This window comes from Nematostella vectensis, chromosome 7, assembly GCF_932526225.1.
Source record: "Nematostella vectensis chromosome 7, jaNemVect1.1, whole genome shotgun sequence".
NCBI classification, from domain to species: domain Eukaryota; kingdom Metazoa; phylum Cnidaria; class Anthozoa; order Actiniaria; family Edwardsiidae; genus Nematostella; species Nematostella vectensis.
The window spans coordinates 5852832-5870951 of record NC_064040.1 but is presented as its reverse complement, the minus strand read 5'-3'; the positions used below and the strand labels follow the sequence as shown (position 1 = coordinate 5870951).

The following is an 18120-nucleotide window of genomic DNA, read 5'->3' as shown; positions in this document are numbered from 1 at the left end:
CTAACCCAGTCCATAACCCTATACTTGCCTGTAGTAGAGACTCGTATATCGCTAGTGCCATCTGTTGCTCTTGGATACCCCTAACCCAGTCCATAACCCTTTACTTGCCTGTAGTAAAGACTCGCATATCGCTAGTGCCATCTGTTGCTCTTGGATACCCCTAACCCAGTCCATAACCCTTTACTTGCCTGTAGTAGAGACTCGCATATCGCTAGTGCCATCTGTTGCCCTTGGATACCCCTAACCCAGTCCCTAACCCTATACTTGCCTGTAGTAGAGACTCGCATATCGCTAGTGCCATCTGTTGCTCTTGGATGCTCTCAAGTATTCGGTACGCCGACATACTGTCCTCAGGGCTGCTCTCAAGCAAGTGTTTCAGCTGGCTTTCTTTGATCGTCTGCCAAAAAAAGATGTTAACAATCATAAACAAATGGGGAGACGAAAAATGGCTGAGCACCCGTTTGGTGTCTCATATCTTGTAGGGACCAACAAAACCCTAGTATTTTAAAAAAGAGAGCAAATATTTTGAAATAGTCCACTACCCTCTACAATAAGCACCCCCTTTTTGAGAAAAAAAAAACGGATGAGCCCTTGGGATTATCAGAGCTTTTACAGAATTGACGTGCCTACTGGCTGTTGGTGAGTACCGGTAAACATGTGAACCAACCTGGTGGATCTCAGAAGGAAGGTTCTCTACCTCGGCCCACTCTGCCGCCAGCTCGTACTGCTGCAGGGACAACAAGAACTCCATCACCACGTGGGGTGTCTCGTGAGACGTTGCGGCCACGCCCTGCCACTGGGTCAGGAGGGATGTGGCAGGGGGTCTGCTGTCCGCTAAGCTTGCCCTCAGCTGAGGAGACTTGGCACAGCGAGTGATCTGACGACCGAATAAGAGTTGTAGTTATAATTGTTATTATAAAAGTGCTGATGCTATAAGGGGTGCATAGTCATATCTAACAAGCCTTTCGAAGGATAAACATCGACAAAATTTCAATGCCAGTCAAGGCACTATAGGCAAATGTTGTCCTCATAGGTCAGTCAGAATACAGGATTGATTGTTGTCTTTATGAGGAGAAGGGATAGTTTGATTATACTTTTAACATTGGTCGGGAATATAGGTCACACAAACTATACGAATTAGATTTCCTCATGGTGCAATCCTGGCAAACAGCTGGGGAGTATTATGGAAAGGCTTTAACACTGTATTATCCGAACCTGCATGTAAACACGCAGCTCCTTTCTCCTTCTCTCTAACTCCGTTATCAAAGCACAGCTCTTGGGCGGCCTGCTTAAACACAGTTCAAGCAGATCCATGCAGTCCTTGGCACGCCATTCCCTCAATTTACTCAACACCAGCTGGGTCAAGTGTTCATTATCATCGAGGCGTGCCAGCAAGATCCATGGCCTCTTTCTCCAAGTCTGCGAGTACCCAATAGCCTCCAGATTCAGCCCACAGAGTACTTCCTCTAAATCGCTTGCGTAATGAGTCGAGGTTCCGCCTTTACTGAGGACAGCTGAGGTGAGTAGAAAGTCGACGGGATGGCTGCTGCTACCGTTGCTGCTGAAGCTTGTGGAGTCAAGACACTCAAGCAGAAGGTGAAAGTTTCCCTGTCTAAGGTAGTGATCACTGACTTTCAGGAATGCCTGCTGGAGTTCTCGTGACCCGTCCGGCGCAAGTGCAAGGGAGAACAGGGGGATTTCCAGGCTTGAGTCTTGCTTCCCGCTCTTTGGGTCCCATCTCACAAGCTCGTAACTCCCAGAGAACTGGATCTTGTCGTGATCCGAGGCAGACATCACCAGGAATTCTGCTATGGGGTATAACCGTGCTACCAGATAGCGCTGGAGAACAGGATACTTGTCGATGCGTTCTAGGACACCTTTGAATGGGAAATCAGTCACAGAGATTTTATCCTTGTCTTTCTCATTGCGGTTGAGAGCTCTACGAGCCAACACTCTGTCGTCTGAGCACACCAGCCCAACAATGGCTGCTACCAGGGGCGAGGTCATTTCCAGGTAATCAGCAGTGGTCTTATTAAGTGGGTACTTCTCCCTGTGATCCACAGACTCCACAGACCCGACACTCAGTAACTCCAAGCTCAGCTGCAAACTGTCCGGAACAGAGCTTGTCCGTCGGACACGGGCCAGGCTCATACTTGAGTCGGACTCTGTTATGCCTGTGTACCCGAATTTGTAGGCGAACTTCCAGCAGAAGGGGGTGAATGTGACGTCCTTGACGTTAGGAAGGACCACCTGTAGCTGCTGCGCTAGGTCTGGGTGCAGGAAGGGCTCAAGTTGCAGGAGCAGCAAGACTTCTGGGTCGGGTGGGGAGTCGCCAATGAGATTGTCGCTATCAGTAAGTGGGCTCTTCTCGAAGTCCTTTTTGTACCAGCTCAGTAACTCCGGGAGAACTACCTAAAGATGGAAGAAAGAAAGAAAGAACCGATAAGTCTTATTTTTTGTGCAGGGCATTTTCCTACTCATGATCATCTCTTCTATTTTTCGCAAGCTCCAGAAGAAAATGCGTATTAGCCGAGGCATAATATTCTGTGGTGTTTTCATTTGCGTGACCCTCATGCAGCACAAAAGTTTCGCTTTTACAGTAACTCAAGTTTATTACTATCCACTCACCATTTATTTTTATCTTCCCAACTAAACTAAACTTTCCTAGCCTCAACATTATAAGTACCCGTTAGAGTACTGTTTACCGAGACCGTGGTTCAGTCTTGTTTTCTTTAAAGCAAGGTTCGTCTCACCTGTCCCTTGTCCGTGTTGATAGAGACACGGGTGTTGAGGTAGGAGACCACAGCGGAGGTAAGCTGCACGTCAAGTCCTTCCACATCAAGCACCTGTTCACAGCACAAGTTACTGAGTGAATGGGTAAAGATAGAGGACCTGGTCTATATCTCCTCTCGTCACAGAGAGTTACTGATGGGTTAACGAATGAATGGACAAATGGGTAAATGATTGGATAGGTTGTTTGCCCAATTATTGCAACGTTAAAATCTTTTTGACTACCCGCTCCACGCAGATAACGGTTAGTAGATTTTGTTAGCATGAGCACTATCACCAAGGCTGGTGCCACAGGCATGCTACAGGTAAACGCCCATAGGTCAATGCGTACCTGGAGATCAGGTGACGAGACACACCCATCACAAATGGCAAACACTATTCGCTTCTCAGGTGTGGTTGGTCTGTACTTGCGCTTGGGATCATCCGCGGGTCTCTCTGAATAGCAAGTAGGGATAGTAAAAATAGAGTCTTGATAAGACACGAGTTGCAACTAATATTGAGTCTACCTGGAAAGCAGAGCTGGAGTGCGAGGCCGAACGTTGATGGTGGGATAAGACCAGCATGGAGAATGTAGTACATGATGTCAAACGCACTAAGAGACAGAAAACATTGGCAATGAGCTAACTAATGACACAACCCCCTCCTGATCTTAGCAAAGAAGAGGTCTTCACTGACGTATCAATGTTTGCGGTATCCAAGAGTAATCGATAGGGTTGGTTGTTGCAGACCTATGTATCAGAACCACTCCCTGATAATACTAAAAGGGTAAAGAGCTACACACGAACCGATCTTACTGCTATCCAGGTCGACCGTAATGGTAGTGGAAAGGGTTAGAGGTTGCAGGCCTTTGGCCTGATGTTTTAACATATTTGCTCGTATTCTTGCTCAACGGGATGGTTTGAGTCATTATCAAGGCTGGAGGGGCTAGGCTTATGACCCAATAATAAACTAGAAGTATCTTTCGTCAATACGATTATCGTTTCCTCCACTGCACCATCTATCAATTGACAGCATATGGTAGAACTAGTCAGACGTCGGATTGGGTTTGAAAGAGATCTTTTAAAAATATTTCACTGTTCGGCCACCCAATAGCACTGCTTAGCAGCCGCTTAGTGTCGCACACGCTTGGCGCACAAGCTTGCTTAGCAGACTAGCCACCCAAAGACCTTACTAAGCAGACTGGCCACCCAAAGACTTTACTAAGCAGACTAGCCACCCAAAGACCTTACTAAGCAGACTAGCCAACCAAAGACCTCGTTTGAAAGCACTGCGCTTTCATTGTTAACTTACACTTCGTTAAAACCAAGAATAAGGCGCTAAAGAATATTACCTCTATCGCAATACGAAGTCAGTGCGTCCTTACCTTGTGACACCAAGCTGTCCAATGCTGTAGCAATTCCTTTTTAAAAATGCGATCCTCTCCATAGATGACACAGAGAAGCTCCCGAGATCTCCCGGAACACTAGACACACTGGCCGCATCCAGACACCGAAGTGAGTTATGCCGAGTAAGCCTGGGTTCGACCAGTTCCTCATCTTTCTCCACGAGGAACTGCAGTAACGAGGCATGCGCAAGCAGTAGGTTAAGTACGTTGGCGAAGAAGCTGACCTTGGCAGGATTCGTGTGTAAGAGGTCAAGGTCAACATGGTGAAGCTCCTCCACGCCAAGCACGGCCGCACGGAACTCTGGGCTTTTTACCGCTACGGCAGCAGAGCGTGCGTCGATTGTACCGCAACAATTGGTAGCAACGCCTGATAAACAAAGCAACAAGTTCGATAGAGCTGTTTTTTCGGGGAATTCTCGAGCAGGCGTGAAGCACTCGACAAGCGGTCTCGAGTTCCAAATTCTCTCAAACAAAAACACCTCGGATTTCAAAATGCTATGAAGGTACGCAAAGAATTCAATTTCAATGCATGTCAGCACGCGGAGAAGATAATTTGAAAATGGAAAAAATTGGGTTTTAATTCTAAACAGAATTTACTTCATTACATAGTGGTTCTTCTACTTATGTGGTGTTTTTTTCCCTTTATTTAACTGGGACATCCTTACCCCCCCCCCCACACCCAACCTTAATGATAAAATTTAAAAGATTGTTCGAATTACGAATTCTCCTTAATGATTTCGTGCTGAGTAATCGCATGGCCTTCATAGAGTTTTGTAATTGCACCACTCAGAGCGAGTGTGAGATATCAGTTATCCTGTAGAGGGTAATAGGGTTACATATAACCTTTAAGGAAGTCCAGCATCTTTGTGAGAAGCTCCTTGGCGACAACATTTGGCTCCCTTGCCTTATTCACCCACATCCCGGTGTTTAATATGACAGGCGTAGAGGAAGGCCAACGGACGACTGCAAAATCAAGGCAAGTCAAGGAAACATGAGTAGAGTTATTCTGATTAGATACCAAGTAACATGTATCATACTCCTGAATACCATTGCTGTAAGGGGGGAGTGACTCGATGACAATCCAATGACAATAGGGGAGGGGTGTATGACCAAATAATTATCTAAGATGGTAGTTTCATCGATAAAATGCCCAAGAATTAGGGTGTTTGCATCTTCTAGAAGGAAGTACTATATTGATGTATGCCCTCCCTAAGCTCCCCTAAAAGATGGGGCAAGAAGAATATTCTGTTTGTTATTGTTTTTGCACATAAAACATTCCCTTTGTAGCCAAAAAGTGGGGGTTGAAACCCTGCCCCTAGGTCCACTAATACTGGAATAGTCCCAAACGTAAGTAAAAATTACACAGACTTCATAGCCTTTGTAGTGAGCTACTTAGGTACTAAGGAACGAAAAAAGAAAAATGACTTCGAGGACAAGGGGATAGTTTGTCAATGTAAATTAAGAAAAGAATCGTCATCCTTCCCATTTCTCTCGCAGTTTTTCTCCCTTTGCTCGTAAGTCACTGAATGCGTACCATTGTTAGGCGTAGTGTTTGCTACAGGGATAGGAGGGCAGCAGTTGTGGACGATGACTTTCACCAGGTTCACATGCAGTTGTTTGGAAACGGTCTCAAGCCTGAAAATATCAACCCTAGAATAAGTGCTCATGATATCAAAGGAAAATCATTTCAAATCTTATTAGGTTTGGTACTTGGTATTAGCGTTTTATAACAACCACGGTGGAAAGGAAGTGGTTCTAGAAAGTGAAAGGCAATAGGCGATAGGCGATCATATTACTTTTGAGTGGCAAACAAGCCAAAATAAATAAAAACAGGTTGCGCCCGTAACGCCAGAGTGCCACAAAATCAGACCTTTCAATGAAAATAAGCCCCTTCTGACATCACTACTATACTTGGGTATTTTGCATGAATTAGAAGACTATTGTTTACTTGCAAGGAAATACTACTGGTATTCGACCCCAAGGAAACATGATGCAATGCTCCGCCAGACATCCCCTTCACTAGCACGGATAGTTTTAGCTGTTCATCTTACCTTTCAGGTGAAACGTTCTTCTCAAACATGGGCTTTCCAAGAGTTTCGGCAATCCCTTCACCGAGGACAACGAATGGGTTAGACGCTTTGTGTTGAGCGCTTCGAGACTTCTCGACCGGGGATTCAGGTATACAAGAAGGAACCTCATCTGTGGAGAAATAATCAAATTCACACGTACTATCTCTACTAGCAATTAAAGATCTGATGAGCTAGGATATGCTTTGACACTATCGCATACGGACTTACAAGGTTGTAGAGCTTGTTTTTTTAGGAAAAATTCAAATTGAATTAGCACATCTAACAACGCTTCACACCACACCATAAATAAGCCACCCTGACTTCACCATAAGGGGAAGGTGAATAAACATTCTGCTCACCTGAAGGTGAATAAACGTTCTGCTCACCTGAAGGTAAATAAACGATCTTTTTACCTGAAGGTGAATAAACAATCTTCTCACCTGAAGGTGAATAAACGATCTTCTTACCTGAAGGTGAATAAACGATTATTTCACCTGAAGGTGAATAAACGATCTTCTCACCTGAAGGTGAATAAACGATTATTTCACCTGAGGATGAATAAACTATCTTCTCACCTGAAGGTGAATAAAAGATCTTTTCACCTGAAGGTGAATAAAAGATCTTTTCACCTGAAGGTGAATAAACGATCTTCTCACTTGAAGGTGAATAAACGATTATTTCACCTGAAGGTAAATAAACGATCTTCTCACCTAAGGTGAACAAACGATCTTCTCACCTGAAGATGAATAAACGATCTTCTCACCTGAAGGTGAATAAACAATTTTCTCACCTGAAGGTGAATAAAAGATCTTTTCACCTGAAGGTTAATAAACGATCTTCTCACCTGAAGGTGAATAAACGATTATTTCACTTGAAGGTAAATAAACGATCCTCTCACCTGAAGGTGAATAAACGATCTTCTCACCTGAAGGTGAATAAACGATCTTCTGACCTGAAGGTGAATAAACGATCTTCTCACCTGAAGGTGAATAAACGATCTTCTCACCTAAAGGTATATAAACGATTATTTCACCTGAAGGTGAATAAACGATCTTCTCGCCTGAAGGTGAATAAACGATTATTTCACCTGAAGGTGAATAAACGATCTTCTCACCTGAAGGTTAATAAACGATCTTCTCGCCTTAAGCTGAATAAACGATTATTTAACCTGAAGGTGAATAAACGATCTTCTCACCTGAAGCTGAATAAACGATTATTTTACCTGAAGGTGAATAAACGATCTTCTCACCTGAAGGTGGATAAACGATTATTTCACCTGAAGGTGAATAAACGATCTTCTCACCTGAAGGTGAATAAACGATTATTTCACCTGAGGGTGAATAAACTATCTTCTCACCTGAAGGTGAATAAAAGATCTTTTCACCTGAAGGTGAATAAAAGATCTTTTCACCTGAAGGTGAATAAACGATCTTCTCACTTGAAGGTGAATAAACGATTATTTCACCTGAAGGAAAATAAACGATCTTCTCACCTAAGGTGAACAAACGATCTTCTCACCTGAAGATGAATAAACGATCTTCTCACCTGAAGGTGAATAAACAATTTTCTCACCTGAAGGTGAATAAAAGACCTTTTCACCTGAAGGTTAATAAACGATCTTCTCACCTGAAGTTGAATAAACGATTATTTCACTTGAAGGTAAATAAACGATCCTCTCACCTGAAGGTGAATAAACGATCTTCTCACCTGAAGGTGAATAAACGATCTTCTGACCTGAAGGTGAATAAACGATCTTCTCACCTGAAGGTGAATAAACGATCTTCTCACCTGAAGGTTAATAAACGATCTTCTCACCTTAAGCTGAATAAACGATTATTTAACCTGAAGGTGAATAAACGATCTTCTTACCTGAAGCTGAATAAACGATTATTTTACCTGAAGGTGAATAAACGATCTTCTCACCTGAAGGTGGATAAACGATTGTTTCACCTGAAGGTGAATAAACGATCTTCTCACCTGAAGGTTAATAAAGGATTATTTCACCTGAAGGTAAATAAACGATCTTTTTACCTGAAGGTGAATAAACAATCTTCTCACCTGAAGGTTAATAAACGATCTTCTCACCTGAAGGTGAATAAACGATCTTCTCACCTCAAGGTAAATAAACGATCTTCTCACCTGAAGGTGAATAAACGATTATTTAACCTGAAGGTGAATAAACGATATTCTCACCTGAAGGTGAATACGATCTTCTCACTGGAAGGTGAATAAACGATTATTTAACCTGAAGGTGAATAAACGATTATTTAACCTGAAGGTGAATAAACAATCTTCTCACCTGAAGGTGAATAAACGTTTTCTCACCTAAAGGTGAAAACAGATCTTCTCACCTTAAGGTGAATAAACGATATTCTCACCTGAAGGTGTATAAACGATCTTCTCGCCTGAAGGTAAATAAACGTTCCTTTCTCCTGAAGGTAAATAAACGATCTTCTCACCTGAAGGTAAAAAAAACGATCTTCTCACCTTAAGGTAAATAAACGATCATCTCACCTGGAGGTGAATGAGCGATCTTCTGACCTGAAGGTTAATGAACGATCTTCTCAAGTAATGGTACAACGAACGATCTTCATACCTGAAGGGTGGGTCTGCCAATGAAGGAGATGTGTCGCCAGAGTATCGACATAATGCGTCAGACTGCGTATATAATCCAACCTTTCCGTGCCATGAACAAGCTGACCCACTGCCTCTATGCAATCAAACGCCCGCTGGAGCTCAGCGAGGGAGACTCGCACAGACGGGGCACGCTCAACCTGGCCACCAGGAAGACGAGATCTGCGAGGAGAACCCCTTCTTGTGGTGTCACCAGCGCTAGTTATCATCTGGTCTCCTTCTTCCAGTGCGTGCTCCATCTGATGCAATGAGTTCTCCTGTTCCTGGTCACACTTCCTGAAGTATTCCCTGGACTTGTGGCAAACAGGCCTATTGCCTGTCAGAAGGATATCTACCAAGTTTGGTCTAGTTGACGGTTTCTTAGTTTGAGTGTCGGTCTCTGATGCAAAGCCGCTGCGAAGTTCTGACAAAAATGCTACGATGCCAACAACCGATGTCTCTGACTTTGTCGGTGAACCAGCTGTGTAACGTTGGAATAAACAAGAATGCAAGTGTATGTTGAGATACTCTTTAAATCAGCGCTTATTTTGACTACAAAAAACATAATCAATCCTAATCTTACTGACCTGAACTTTCCGGGCTTCCATCATGTGGCCAAGTTTTTAACAGAAAAACTCTGAGCTATTACTCTTTTTACAACATTGGTTTATGTTTGCTTGGAAGTCTTAGTATTATAAAAGGAGAGGGGTTCAAATAATTTTTCCCGGTAGACCGCGGAGAGAGAGGGTGGGGAGGAGGATACCCATAGAATTCCCATAGAGATACCCATAGAATTCCCATAGAGATACCCATAGAATTCCCATAGAGATACCCATTAAATTCCCATAGAGATACCCATAGAATTCCCATAGAAATACCCATAGAATTCCCATAGAGATACCCATAGAATTCCCATAGAGATACCCATTAAATTCCCATAGAGATACCCATAGAATTCCCATAGAGATACCCATAGAATTCCCATAGAGATACCCATAGAATTCCCATAGAGATACCCATAGAATTCCACTAATGCCAATCATGTCAATTAAGCTTACCATCTTTCAATCTACTAGCAGCAGTGTCCAGCAAAGTCTTGCACACTTCCCAGGGCACATTCGCAGTGCACGCCAGGTCCAAGCACACCATCACTGGAACCAGATCAGGACCAACAAACCTGGACAAATGGTGCCCTTCACTGCTTTCTTCTTGGCCGACCACACCAGGTAACATGACGCCCTCCAAATTTGGCAACGTCAGTAGCTCATCAATGACGTTCGAAACCAGCGATGACGTCACACCTGACGCTGCGGCCATAGCAACAGCACCTAATGTTTTTGAAGTGGAAGGTCGCGTGTCCTTTTTCCTAGAGCGAGGCTGGAGGCTTGAGAGTTGCTTGAAGGCTACGCTGTACTTGTTTGCGAATAGAGCGGCCTGCGCACTTGGTTTGTCCTGCAACTGGAACATCTTGATGACCTGATGGGCGCGGTCATAGCTCCCTTTGCGCATACACATGTAGATGAGAGTGTCTGGCGGGGAGAGCATCCGGGCTATGATGCTGCTATCCATGACTACAAGTCCTTCTGATAGTGATGCCCTCGGAGCACTTGCAGTCTTGCGACGCTTCTTGCGCACTTGCGAGCCATCAAAATTATCTTCTGTAACTGTCAAAATACAAAACGTATACATATGCGGCACATTGATTTGCCAATATATAGTTTAGAAGGCAGAGAAAGGAAGTGGAAAGGAGAGAAAGGAAGAGGAAGGGAGAGAAAATAAGATGAAGGGCGGGGGAGGGAGAAGAAGGGAAAGGATGGAAGATGAAGGAAGAGAAAGGAAGAGGAAGGGAGAGAAAATAAGAGGAATGGAGATAAAGGGTGGGGGAGGGAGAAGAAGGGGTAGGATGGAAGTGGAAGGAAGAGGAAAGAAGGGGAAGTGAGAGGGAGGGAGAGGGAGAGGAAAGCAGTAGGAGGAAGAGGGAGCATCGTCATACCTGTTGTTAGGTCTTGACTGAGATAAGCGCTGGATTCCTCAGACGGAACATCTGACTCAGGCCCCCTCGCACCGCCCTCTGGACTTGACGCTTGTTTATCTACCAAAAAGTTGAATTTCGCCATCATTGCTACCAAAACCACGGTACAAACTTCCAACAGAACAAAAAGCACAAAGACATCTTACATAAAACGTTCTCTCCATCTTAATTACATTTTGGTAAAGAAAAGCTAGTTCAAAATTTTAAAAGATACCACAGATAGATGGTTGTGCAACCTCCGATTGATAGTGAAAATTGGGATCTAAGCGAAATCATAATTGAAAAAAAAACAACTGACATAACGCATTTCCACGTGCTCCTGGATTGAATTCTAAAACCTGTTCCGTTGTTTTTCTCGCTTATCTCCTTGGCATCACCGTTTTAAGCTTTTAAGCAGCTAATCTGAGTAATCATAATGACTGTTAGCAACAGCACATAACATAACGTCCCTAGGTTGACGCATTCCAAATCTTACCCTTTGTTTCCTCTCCATCTCGTACTTCTGTCCAGACACGGTTCTCCGGTATTCGCTGGTACTTTGTGGGCCTTTTCTTTGGTCTCTCGCGATTTCCTGGTCGAGTTGGGTCTGTCCAGGACACTAGCTGATGTCTCCACTCTGCCTCTCCGATGTACTTGCCTAACCTGGACACCCTCTGGTCCAGGGAATTGGCGAACACTGAGCTTCGAATCCAGTCAGGACTATTCTTCATGCCATCAATGTCTGAAAAAAGTTCAGCCTTAGTGAAGCGCCCATAGTGTAATGTTTGGCAATTGCTCACAAACATTTTGTTTTTTAAACTCTAACTATCCAACCTCCAAAAATACTATGGATAAAAGGCCAGGTTATTGAAGGGAAAGCGATGAATATTACAGGTCTCATCAAGAAGTGTAAAACAAACCTTGTCTACACTGCAGCTTCGCCACATTCAACTCCATCAGTGCCTCCTTGACCGTCTTGAGGTACTCTAGTACCTTCTCGTCACTAACAACGAACCCCACCCTTGACTCAGCAGGGTCCTCATACTCATGGGGGTCCTCACAACAAGTTCGTGCGAGCACCTTCCTGAAAATGTTCCTAGGCTCATCCTTGGGTTTATGAGAATCAGGCGCCAATAGGAGAGTTTTTCTGATACTTTCCGTAGTCACGAGGGGTTCAGGTTTCTCTGCCTGGAAAAGAGGGCGCTTAGCTGACCTGAAACCTTCACTGGACTTGGATCGTGAGGAAGATTCTGAAGTTTGACTTTGGGCTGGAGACAGGGTACTCTTATCCTTCAATGGGCTAAACTTCCCTGAGAGCTCTCCTTGCTGCTCTGTGCTTGTAATACTGACTAGACTCTTCATGCTCCCCGTGAGACTTGTGTTCAAGCTCTTTGTCTCCTCGTCAGCAGTGTCCAGGTCGTCACTGTCATGGTGGCTTCTCTCATCATACAGCTCCTCGTACGTGACAAATAGCAAACTAAAGATGTCCTCGAGAATCTCCACCCTGTATGTAAGAGGGTAGACCTCCGAGAGATGCCTTCTTCCTTCACGAAGCTTCTCTAGGAAGGCATCCCAGTCATTTATTGCATAACTTTGATCCGAGTTCCTAGACAAGGACGATGATGCTTGAGTAATAGACTCCATGAAGTTTCTAAGAGCACAAAAGCTGTGATAGATCACAACGTCCCTCTCCACCTCAGGATGTAGTGCCAAGCTTTCACTGCCATCTCCTGAAGGCACGTTGCACTCCTTTATGCTTTCGATATTCACTTTGCCAATCACAGCACCCCGTGTATCAACTCTCGCATTTGATTTAGCTGTTGGGCTCGTGTCGGCAGATGTGCTAGATGGGTTGAAGACTGGACGCTTCTTGAGCAGACTGAAGACCTCTTTCTCAGGAAGGTGAGCAAGGCTGATGGATCTGTCCAGCACATGGAGCACAGAGTGCGACTCAAGGCCCTGGAACATCTGACTTGCCTGCTGGTGGCGGGTGGAGCCAGACTCGGCACTTGCCAACAGAGGTCTGAAAATATAAGGAAACATTTCTATTGGATAAAAGAGATCTGGAAATTGGTGGGAAAGAGTGCAATAAATCCAATCGCAAAAACAAAACAGAACGCACATAAAAACACATATCAGAGGATATGGACACATAGCTCGAAAAAGACCAGTGGGACTATAAAACTGAACTTAACATGCTTCTTCCAGACACCACCGGACCAATTGGACTTACTGTGCTTTCTCCAGACACCACTGCACTAGCTGAACCTGATAAGCCAGCTTCTGACAGGCTTGGTGGAATACAGGGTGGGAGACTGGGGCCTGCAGAGTATTAAATAGGTATATTAGTGACTGAAAGTACATAGAGTTACTTGCTCTTAATTCAATGCAATCACAGTAAATGGACATCAGGAAATAAGTGATGCAACAGTCTACATTAACCATTCTTACATGTGTCATACTACATCAGTTTTGACCACTATATAGAGCTGTCAGCTCTCCTGCCAAGACTTTGGTCTGTGGTATCTCTAAGGGGTTACCAGCTACTGGGTTACCATTAGTACCAAGTCATCAGGCAATTTACGATGTGTTATAAGGACATAGTTTATGAAGCGACTTGGTTGCCTAACATCTGGATACCCTCTAAGGTTGCTTGTCCTAGCTTGCAGGAGTACACAATGTTCTTTCATTTGAGCAAAGCTCCCAGTAGAGTGTAGGAAGTCCCCTTCCCCTGACAAAAGTTTGATTTATTAGGCAAAAGTTTAAAGAGTTGACCTGACTTTACTACTTGAAGGTAAAAATCTCTAAAAAAAAGAAGAGAGACCAGAGCATGCTCTACCCATCCCTGAATCCGCCTTTGGGATGTATGGAGGAAAATTATGTCCACTCCCTTGCAAAAACAAGGAACGACAAAGGGATTGTGCTACCTCATTATCCCAAAGTGCATCCAGCAGATTTTGGGCATTTTCACAGCTGTAACAGTACCGCCAGCCCATGAGAAGAACAAGGGGCTTAAGCATCTGTAGCTCCAAAGGGCTCAATAGCTGAGTGACCTTGTCAAACATCCCTTCCTTGACAAACAACAGCGCTGTCTCCTGCAAAGCATTGAAGAATGAGTCCAAGCCAAGCTTGATATAATAAAATTTTACATTCTGGTCCAAAATAAACGAGATGCCTTGCTTAGTACCTTTAATAAAAATAAATGGAGCTAATGCAAAATGGTATACTTTCTTAAATAATGAGTTGTATGATTGCATCCACTTAAACTGGAAACAGTGCATTAGTAAGATTTTTTTGGTAATTTGCTGCTCGGAAATATTCCATTTACGAAAAAATATTATCAACAAGCATGCAAGCTTTTAGGGCTAGAGAGAACAACGACTGAATTGAAAAATTACCCACGTGATTAAAGAAGACAACTATACATGTGGAACTCTTTATTAATAAACATAGTATGGTTTTAAAATTCGTTGAATTTTGTATTCGATTTTTCATAATATTCAGTATTAATTAGCGTTTTCTAAATTAACGTTCATTTAGTGGAACGTTAATTTCCTATAAAAGGTAACTTCATAATTTTTTTTTTCTGAGTGATGAAAAAGGCAAGTTCCTCACCTGATTCTAGCTACTGCCCTGAGTTTGGAGATAAATTGTCTTTCTTGACCAATCACAATGACTTACCACAATATTGTCCAGAACATGATTTTGCTTCAGAGAATGAAAGTAGAGCAGCTCCCAGGCTTTCTGCCTGTTATTCATATGAGACTGTAAGTAGCAAACTTGGACCATAGTGCTATATGCAGTGTTGGATGTACCATGACACCCCAGGTCTTTGCATGGAAAATACTCATCTGTCTCACACATAAACTTGAGTCTGTTCTCAACAGCGCAAAACAAATAAATCAGAAAGGTTTTCTCTGTTCTTATGAGGCTGGAATAGAGTTTCCCTTTATCAAGACATCTTGGATCACTAATCTTTGTCCTTTGAAGAAGATTTTCAAATAAAGAATTCAACTTGGAAATAAATCCAGTCATTTCATGAGTTGGATTCATCAGTGAGAGAATTCTATAAATGCACTGTTTAGGTTTCTCAAATCGTTCTATTGTTCCTGATTTGTCATGCATTTGCGGCCAAGTTTCTCCATGGTCCAATTCAGCAAAGTATTGCTCTATGCTGTCAGTGTAAACTGTTTGTAGTAATTGGTTATTTTCCAGGAATGATTTGCCTTTTCCAGTTAGGGCAGTGATCAGGGCATGAGCAAACTCTGGGTTATTGTTGAGTAGCTGTTTGAGAAAGTTGAGTGTAGAGGAAGGTAGGGTAGAAACACCCGTGCCGTGCTCATCAAATATCATTTTGCAGTAATAACTATCAAACTCCTGCAAGATATGAAAGACCACCAGATCATTATCATTGTTTTGATAGTGAGTAACACAGCAACAACACAGAAACACAAGTGTTTTCTGAATGACTAATTTCTACAAAGGTTAGTTCTTTAAGGTTCCCAGCTGAGTGCCCTAAAAGGTAATGTCAGGGGAAACAATGTATCAATTGGCACACAGAGCTCACTGCATAAGGTGTAAGGATTTGAACAACATCACCCTAGTGCAGTATTTATGAATCAATAATAACTGCTCAGGTGAGGTGGTTTCTTCACCTAATGCTCTTTCAGCTCTGTAATAAGCAAGCTTTGAGAAATGAAAAAGTTTTCTACTAGGAAAACTGTCAGCTTACAGTACTTATGAGAGGATAATCAAATTGAGGATATTAAAATTTAGCTGTTAATTGATAGGCTGTCAAATAGCAAAAAGCACAGAGCAAAACACGAGCCAGTTAAAACATAAGATCTAAATCTAATCAAATACCTGTAAAAGGTGCTTGGGTGCATCAACACAGGTCAGATGAAGGAGAAGTCTGAATTCAATCATTTGTGAAAATGGCTTGGGGAGCTGAAACAATAAGAAAAATGGTGACTGCCATGAACATTATCTTGATTGCTCTATTTATCTAAGAATGACAGCCACGAGCATTCGTTGTTATTGCAAGGGCAGGTTACTCATGCTTGCAATTTTTAACAAACTATAAGTTAAATGATTTTTACGTTAGTTTTTGGTCAATATTCTAACTAGAATTTAAGCCATTTTATGTTAGTTTTTGTCAATCTTATATCTGATATGCTAAGGGAAAAGTGTGTGGCATCTCTCACGGAGAAAAGAAAAACTAGAAAACTAAAAAAACACACAAATGACAACCCCTTGCTAATAGGGGGTACCGGGAATGGTTTCCACTTTGAAATGATAAGGCAAAGAGAAGTTACAATTCAACATTTTTCTTAGCGAGAGCACTCGCAAACATGCCATTTTGGAACTCTCCACAGAGACCCAAAAGGTATTACTAACTCACAGCCAAAAGCAACATTGACATCCAGAACTTCATGGTTTTCAAACAAATCACAGTTAATGTTCAGGCAAAAAAAATAATAAAGCACAATGTTGATAGGATATTACTTTTTGAAGACTTTTGTTTGTGTATAAAAAACTGGTTCTAAACCACTTTCAACTTCCATTTGTTGTTAGATTCAGTTCTGATATCCTGTGATTGGTCCATGTTTTCTTTGTTAATATGACTTTACTGAACTTAAGTAACAAACGATAAAAAAACCTCAAGGATTCATGCTTTCAATGCCCATTCAAACGTGTTGAAAAAACTGTGATTGTATTTGACTTGAATGTAGGATGTGCGAACTTGCATGAACTTCCCACCAAGCACTCTAAAACAGGGCCCCCAATATGGCAGAGAAAAGTAGAGGAAATATTTTGGGCGTAGTTTTTTTATAGCGTAGCATATAAAAATCTTATAGAATAAAATAAAGATAATTTATAATGAAACTTGATATAATGAAAACACAGAGGTATAATTTAATGATATGATTATTATGACCTTTTTATGACATATGGTGGCTCTAATGTCCAATTAAGGTTGACTGCAAGAAAATGGAAAATGATGAATGCTAAACACCACTGGTTATGTAAACCAAGTCTTGTATCTGTCAATAAAATCCAGTGAGGCTAAATCAAGTTTGTAGCTGGGCCCTTGTAATGAATGAAGGCATTTTTAAGAAAACATTATTATTGGCCAAACTTTGTTCCATTTTCAATTCTTAGTGAAAAATAGGTGTAGTGAAATAGGTGTATATATGTGAATGCTTCACAGGTACCCACTAGTATTCTAACTTAAAGTCATTTTAGGTTAGGTTTTGTCAATATTCTTTTAGGTGAGTTTTTGTCAATATTCTAACTATAATTAAGTCATTTATGGTGAGTTTTTGTCAATATTCTAACTATAATTAAGTCATTTTGGGTTAGTTTTTGTCAATACTCTACAAGGACAGCGGAAAGGCTCACCTCCTCTGAGCCATACAAGTCCAGATATTCCATCAGGAAGACCCATGTCAGATGGTAGGGGGACTCAAGGGACAAAGATCCTTTGCTGCAAATAGGAGAGATCTTAAATGAACAGCAAAATAGAGACCCCCCCCCCCCCCCCTTGAGAAGTCAAAATGTGGAGTTTCTTTTTTATTTTATTCAATAAAAGACAGGGTGTACCAAGGGGGGTACCCTGGGTGGTTGCCTGGCAGCCTAGGCTGGCAAAAAGTGGATCTTTTTTTTGTTGAAGGATCAACAAATATTTTTATTCTATATGATATTTATGACTGGGTAGTCCTGGGTACGCAGATGAAAACTAAAACCAGCCGGAATGGAAAGTTGGTTGGCAAATCACTCAGGTGTAAAACTTTCACTTACAATTCAAACAAAAAAATGTCATGAGATAACTATTTGAAGTAAGCTAAAGTTCAGTCTGGATAATGAAAAATTTTAACCTTCTCACCAACAGGCCAAAGGCTGGTCTATGAGAGCTCTTAGAATCTCCTTCAATGGCTTCCCAAGCTGCTGGCGTTGTTCACTCAAAGACCTCAAGCATACCCGGGCTAATTCCCACTGTCCAAGTGTGATATGATTACAAAAAGAATTGAAGAGTAGCTCTAACGAGACGCTCTTCTCACGGTCAAAAGGGAATGTTATATCCCTAATGAGGTTAGCTTCGCCCATGATGAAGAGCGTTTGTAGTGGACTGTCACATGTTAAAGGAATTGAGCGTGTCTGGTTTGGATTGAGAGGGAAGGGCTGGCAAATTTAGGTGTTATGGTCAAACAGTCTTCTTCCGTCCGCCATGTTGTTATCATTTGATATGAAGC

The 18120-nt window shown here is 42.3% G+C and overlaps 1 protein-coding gene across 3 annotated transcripts in view; it reads right to left on the bottom strand.

Moving 5' to 3' along the window:
- Window positions 1–18107, bottom strand: part of LOC5520704 (zinc finger FYVE domain-containing protein 26-like) — a 30815-nt gene extending 12708 nt beyond the window's left edge. Inside the window, exons 1-22 of one of the 3 annotated variants that reach the window (XM_048730441.1) lie at window positions 17754–18107; window positions 17270–17354; window positions 15731–15814; window positions 14549–15244; window positions 13795–13962; window positions 13101–13189; window positions 11788–12890; window positions 11364–11609; window positions 10850–10948; window positions 9915–10520; window positions 8840–9337; window positions 8622–8702; window positions 6226–6373; window positions 5709–5809; window positions 5018–5137; window positions 4154–4541; window positions 3297–3382; window positions 3122–3225; window positions 2754–2846; window positions 1216–2412; window positions 668–877; window positions 269–397 (exon numbers count right to left, since the gene is read on the bottom strand). In XM_048730441.1, coding sequence (XP_048586398.1) covers window positions 269–397; window positions 668–877; window positions 1216–2412; window positions 2754–2846; window positions 3122–3225; window positions 3297–3382; window positions 4154–4541; window positions 5018–5137; window positions 5709–5809; window positions 6226–6373; window positions 8622–8702; window positions 8840–9337; window positions 9915–10520; window positions 10850–10948; window positions 11364–11609; window positions 11788–12890; window positions 13101–13189; window positions 13795–13962; window positions 14549–15244; window positions 15731–15814; window positions 17270–17354; window positions 17754–17974 — 6552 coding nt within the window. In that variant the 5' untranslated portion in view covers window positions 17975–18107. Of the gene's footprint in view, window positions 1–268; window positions 398–667; window positions 878–1215; window positions 2413–2753; window positions 2847–3121; window positions 3226–3296; window positions 3383–4153; window positions 4542–5017; window positions 5138–5708; window positions 5810–6225; window positions 6374–8621; window positions 8703–8839; window positions 9338–9914; window positions 10521–10849; window positions 10949–11363; window positions 11610–11787; window positions 12891–13100; window positions 13190–13794; window positions 13963–14548; window positions 15245–15730; window positions 15815–17269; window positions 17355–17745 lie in introns of all 3 variants that reach the window. The other 2 variants (XM_048730443.1, XM_048730442.1) reach the window with 2 other exon arrangements.
- Window positions 18108–18120: the final 13 nt, after the last annotated feature.